This window comes from Pundamilia nyererei, unplaced genomic scaffold (genome assembly GCF_000239375.1).
Source record: "Pundamilia nyererei isolate P.nyererei 1_Seehausen unplaced genomic scaffold, PunNye1.0 scaffold00328, whole genome shotgun sequence".
Taxonomy (NCBI): domain Eukaryota; kingdom Metazoa; phylum Chordata; class Actinopteri; order Cichliformes; family Cichlidae; genus Pundamilia; species Pundamilia nyererei.
The window spans coordinates 164,028-170,027 of NW_005187729.1; the positions used below are offsets into that span (position 1 = coordinate 164,028).

Here is a 6,000-nt window from a genome sequence, read left to right on the forward strand (position 1 = left end):
AGGGAGCAATGGGCAACACCTCTTCTTAACATACAGCATGAAAATTCAAAGCAGGAGTACTCTACAGCCAGATGTGAACCATACGGCGAGCAACTTTGCACTGTTTCAACAACGTTGAATAAATCTGCATTTAATCTGATGGTGTTCATTTCTAAATTGAGTACCATCAGATTTTCTTACATTTCTTCCACTGCATCTTTGTGCCAAATGTATTTTAAATATATAGCACATTCTAGTATTATTACTTAGTTCCTAATAATGTTCCTCTGTAGTCCACCCTTAGATATCTCAAAAACTGACACTCATGGCCGACAGAGGATGAATCTTACTAATTTTGATGATCTCCCAACTTTTCCTGGGGGAGTTCTCATGGCATACACCCAGGGGCTGTGGTTCAGTACGGAGAGGCCAACTAAGATCATAGAGAGCAGTACAGCACTCCCTTGCTAGGTTACTCTCTCTGCCATATGTTAGGAACAACAGAGGTGTAGGCGATGACACTGAGAAAACGGGTAGGTGAATATAGAGAGGGGGAGGTGCTGATATGAGAGAGGGAGTTGAAAGGTGTTTGACGAGAAGGCATCAGCAGGGACATGGGCTGAAGAGGACCTGGGGGGAGTGTTGGTAAGCAGGGCTTGGGGGATCTAAGTCAGGGACTGAGATGCAAGAAAAGGGAAGGAAGGACGAAAGAGATGACTCACGGCCTGGTTAGAAGGAAATCAGAGTGGCATGGATTGGCAAACAGGGAAAAAAGGGATCGGGAGCAAGGAAGATTTGGGAGGAGAAAATGTTGATAAGGAGCAGGTTGCACTTTATAGCTTATAGACAGTTGTGTGGGAAATGATTTGGGAAACTCTTACAGTGGTTGAAATGAAGATGACAGTATAACAAAAAGCCTCTTTAAATAAAAGATGGTGATGATCTTTTAAGTGTGAAATATCAGGGATACATTTTAGTTATGGATCGCCGTCAGTTGTCGAGATGAAGGTGGCGACTGAACATCGAGAAAGACCTGCTGATATGATGACACATGTGATGGCGGCCAATACAGAAATAGAGATGAAAATGGAAAGGAGGCAGCCTACAGAAAACAGAAAAGACTGGGAAAAAAGATGGACAGAAGCAGAAACGGGAACAGAGCGAAGGGGATACTGGACAAGAGGGGATGATGAGCTCTCACACAGAGCAGACTGAGACAACAGGAGGGTGGAAGCCGGGCCTCGCCTAGTGTATTGGACGTACACGGCTGACTGACAAAGGTCTTTCTGTCAATGGTTAAATGTGTGTGTGGGTGTGGAAGGATAGTGGAGTAGATGAAGAGGAGGATGGGGAGGGGAACTTACGTGAAGGCGAAGGCCACCAGAGCACCACTAACCACTATAAAGTCCAGAATGTTCCACAAGTCACGGAAGTAGGATCCCTCATGGAGAAACAAGCCCAGCACCACCATCTGGAAGACAAGGAGTGTGCTCAGCATGATATATACTCATATACACACATACACAGGGACACTGACTTTACCCTCTAAAGCACGCTGGCCTTAACAAATACAGAAACACACACACAAACAGAGGACGCCTCATACAACTGCACAAAAAAGGGCTCAAAGTAGAGAGTCACACACAGTCGCACTGTGATACTTTGTTACCTTGATCAACATTTCAAATGTGAAGACTGCTGTGAAAACGTAGTCAAAATTACGCAGCACCTGCGGAGGGACACAACACCATGAGATAAATTAACATATTAGCGAGAGCAGATGAATCAGAGTGAGAAAAGATGCGACAAACGGAGGAGAGATTAGCAAAGAAAAAAAGTACACACTAGAAAGACAATGATCCTAGTTCTAAACCTATTTTAGGTTTCCATTTTCAAACAGCTCAATCACAAAATCCACTTGCCGTGAGTGAGATTATTCATAATTTCTTCTCTTTTGTCATAATATTTCTTTGCGGTGTTAACCTATCCTCCACATTCTCTAAATCTTGATTTAATGTAATAACAGAGAAAAAAAAGCTACTAAATATCCAATCTCCATAAAGACATGTGTTGATGCATGATCAGTCATCCAGGTAAGGAAATACGTCTTTATGGAAATCCCAAAAAGTTGATTCTGTTCATCGTGATGTAGCATTTTCAGTGGGAGGTGACTTTTTCAGTCTCAGCTGACGGCAGGTTTTCCCAACCCTCCATTTACATAATGACTAAGACGAGCACCAGTGACAATGATCAAGAATCATCATGGTTAATGATCAAGAAATTGACCCCACAGCTTATTTTTTGTTGGTGGTGTTAGTTTCAGTCATTATGCAAACGTGCTGTTTATAAGGTTGGGGAAACCTGGGTTGATGAACAGAATCCGCAAAGAGATATTTGCATGTGATCTATAGCCAAGGGCCTACATTGGTAATAGAAGCTTTCTGGTTTGCATTGCTACCGACCAATCCTGTTTGAGTAAGCTTTGGTTGGATGCAAGGAAATCCATCGATGGAACAGGAAATCTTGTGTGCCGGATATGAACTGTCGGTTGCAAAACTGCAAAATATCTGCCTTGCAATCACTCCTCGTTATCACATGTGGGTGTTATCAATAGGTATGTAAAAAGGAAATATTAATTAGGATGATGTGATACCTATGATTAATATGTATTATGAACAATTTAGCTGTAGCCAAATCCTTCTAGCCCTAGCACAAGCTATTTATATCACCACAGCTGACCTCTTCACTGACAGGATTTATTACCAACTAATAACTTTACTTTAGAACCATATACTATTCCCAGATCTTGCTAAAAGTTCTCAAAATCTTCATTTTTATATCTGTTGTAGACATCCCATCAAAAAAGAAGAACGATGCAGACAGAAAAACACAAACACATAGTCGTGTCTCACATCGTTTTGCGGTGACTTAGGGTTGACAGGGTCCTCTGCAGCAAGAGCGATGCTGCTCATAGCGATGACAGTAAGGATGGTGAACTCAAAATACTTCAGAGTCAGGATGTAGTGACAGCACTTCCGAAACCTGGCGCAGACACACAGATGCGTGTGCATGTTAAGAAATAAAAAACAAAAAACCCCACAACACATTAAATATGAAATATGTCTTAGGCTGTAAAGAAAAACTTTCCTTTACAATAACTTTTCCATATTCTAGAAAAAAGCATGGTACAAAGCTTGGAGCTTGTGTGTGTGTATAAACACAGACACACACACACACACACACACACACACACAGAGTATATACTCACGGGTTAGTGGTGGACAATATGAAGCAAGAGCTATAAGGAGGCATGGGTTTGGGGCCATCTTCATCTCCGCCCTCGCTCTCCTCCTCTTTCTTCTCCTCACTCTTCTTCTGGTCGGTGTTGGCGTTCTTGTTCACTAAGAAAATCCAGCAAAGAAAACAGGGAGAACTCAGAATTGACAAACACAAAGAGACAACGTTTGACACATAAAGACTGATATTGCACTGTTGTTAAGTTCAAGAGGAAAGCCAACAATTTTAATTTAGGTGTCACTGCAGTGATATTATGCACAGTATTATAGTACAGTCAAAAACATATTTTAAAAATAAATTAAACTGATAAAAAAAGTTAGACTGGGGTGCAGTATTGTAGTGAACTGCTCATGAGGGACCACTGGAGGGCGCTCTTTATTGGTTGAACAGGCAGCAGTCTGGAAGCAATGGTGACTGTGAACGTTTGGTTTAAGGTAAAAATAAAACTGCAGCCATGCAGTTTAGTATTAATAAAAAAAGGTGGAGGCCAGACATTCGTCTATTGCCATATCTAAGTGTATACAAATGCAGTTTATTGACCACATTGTCCACAATCCTATGTCCTTTCAGTAAACGCAGGTAGCTGCTGCAGCAGAAATTATCAGGCATTATTGGAGCGTAAGGAGTGCATATTATTATAGTTGGGTACCTGCCAGAAAGGTTTTTCGTTACTGCGTTAGCTCTCGTTGCATTAGCACTACATTTTATTGTTGAAAAATACTCTGAAATACCATGAAGGTATAATGGCATCAGAAATAAATAATATTTTAGAGTATAATGTTTTTGCAATCTGACCCATAAAAAAACCCCACACTCTTTTATACATTTTTGAAAGTATCTTTGACGTGTTTCTCGAAGAGTCTTCTAACGTTAAAGTCAGTACAACCAGTCAGAAGTACAGTTTGTACTGCATTAATGTCTCTCTGTCTAAACTAGAAGATGCCTATCAAACAAATTATAGACCCCAAAAAGCCATCTTTAGTTTTATAGTCATACGAGCCTCCAAGATTCACCTTGTAAGATGGCGTTGGTCGAGGGGTAAGGGTAGACAGGGGGCATTTCTATGGCTGTGTAGTCAGGTTTAACCATGCTAGTGAGAATCAAGCTGTCCATGCTGTGAAGCAGCGTGTGGGTATCAGCATCGCGGCAGTTGAGCAGGTTATTGACATGGTCAGGATGGTCAGGGTGATCTGGTGGTAGGGCGTAAGGGTGCTCGTGGGCATTGGCCAGCTTGCTGTTGTTGCGGAAGTTGTCCAGGTCCTCATTATACTGCTGTATAGGACGGGTGGTAGAGAGGCTTGGTCCAGTACTGTGGTGTTCCCTGATGAAGGAAAAAGAGATGGGGGAGATGTCACAAGAGCAACGCAGAGCACACAGAAGGGCAGATTCTCTACCAAGGCCAATATCCTATGATGCACTTGATATGTGTCTTTATATGGTTGTAATACATAGCCTGGTAGTTTTAATTTAAAAGTCTTAAACTCTCAATAAACAGTCTTTACAAAATTCTAAATTCAGAACTAACATTTAAAATGGCCTTTTCATTTCTTTTCCATTCTATTATTTCATTGCATTTCCTTTTCCTGCTTTCTTTGGGATTAGCTACAAAATTAGCAATGGGAGTAACTATGGAATTAGCTGTGACATTAGCTAATAGATTAACTATTGTATTAGCTATTTCACTTAAAATTTCCCTAACTCCTTTGATCCTTGTAGACAATGCAATACAAATTAGCCATGTGGAGCAATGTAAGGAGCTATTTGATTGGTTACAAAGACACTGCAATTTGCATTTATAGCTTTGCACTGTTCAAGGACATTTAGCCTAGATGTTCACTGTCTTAAAATGTGCAACGCAGATATATGAAGAATGTTAAGGAACACTGCGATGAAATGGAGCCCTGATCAACTAAGTGTGCAGTAGATTTAATCAGTGAACAATTTGGTTGAATTTCAGATTTTAAATGGATCTGTTTGTTAGTGAATGACAACTAGCTCTGGGAGATGAGGTCACACCCTCATCTGTCCTAAACCATGTTCATGGAGGATGTTACAACATTGACAGACGATGACCTCTCAGCACTTTGAGTCAGCTTTTTGGCACCAGGGACCCTCATAGCAAAACAGCAACTTGGACTTCATGCAGTAAATTCTACCTTTCTGGCGTTTGATTCTACTAATCGCTCTCTCATTTAACCCACAACTAAAATCAGTCCCAAAGAGCTAGGTAAAAATATTAAGAAGGACATCTAGCGTGAACACATTTGTACTTTTACTTGTTCCGGGAATTACATTACTGAACAGTAAATCTATTAAAACAAATGAATGTCTTCTTTCATTTTGCATTACGTTTTGTATATAATATGAACAGGACTGCAGGCTGTTGAATAGATCAAATCACTAAAGTCATACTGAACAAAATGACCAGGTGAGTTAAACTAATTGACCACTTTTACAAGTTTTAGTTACATAACTGATTAAAGATCATCAAACTGAAGTGTGCTACCAGAGGAGATAGAACGTTGGACCAGGTGTACACCAACATGGCGAATGCATACAGAGCCCAGGCTTATCCCCACCTGGGTCAATCAGACCATCTCTCCCTTCTGCTACACCCAATATACACACAAAAGATCAAGAGCACTGGGATTACAACCAAAACCGTGAGAACATGGCCGCAGGATGCTATTCCGATGCTTCAGGACTGTTTCCACTGCACAGACT

At 40.9% G+C, this 6,000-nt stretch overlaps 1 protein-coding gene across 1 annotated transcript in view; it reads right to left on the minus strand.

Moving 5' to 3' along the window:
* cacna1ab (calcium channel, voltage-dependent, P/Q type, alpha 1A subunit, b) overlaps positions 1–6,000 on the minus strand; it is a 192,172-nt gene that overhangs the window by 58,126 nt on the left and 128,046 nt on the right. Inside the window, exons 22-27 of the mRNA XM_013915592.1 lie at positions 4,290–4,597; positions 3,248–3,380; positions 2,892–3,021; positions 1,649–1,708; positions 1,344–1,450; positions 702–704 (exon numbers count right to left, since the gene is read on the minus strand). Coding sequence (XP_013771046.1) covers positions 702–704; positions 1,344–1,450; positions 1,649–1,708; positions 2,892–3,021; positions 3,248–3,380; positions 4,290–4,597 — 741 coding nt within the window. The remainder of the gene's footprint in view (positions 1–701; positions 705–1,343; positions 1,451–1,648; positions 1,709–2,891; positions 3,022–3,247; positions 3,381–4,289; positions 4,598–6,000) is intronic.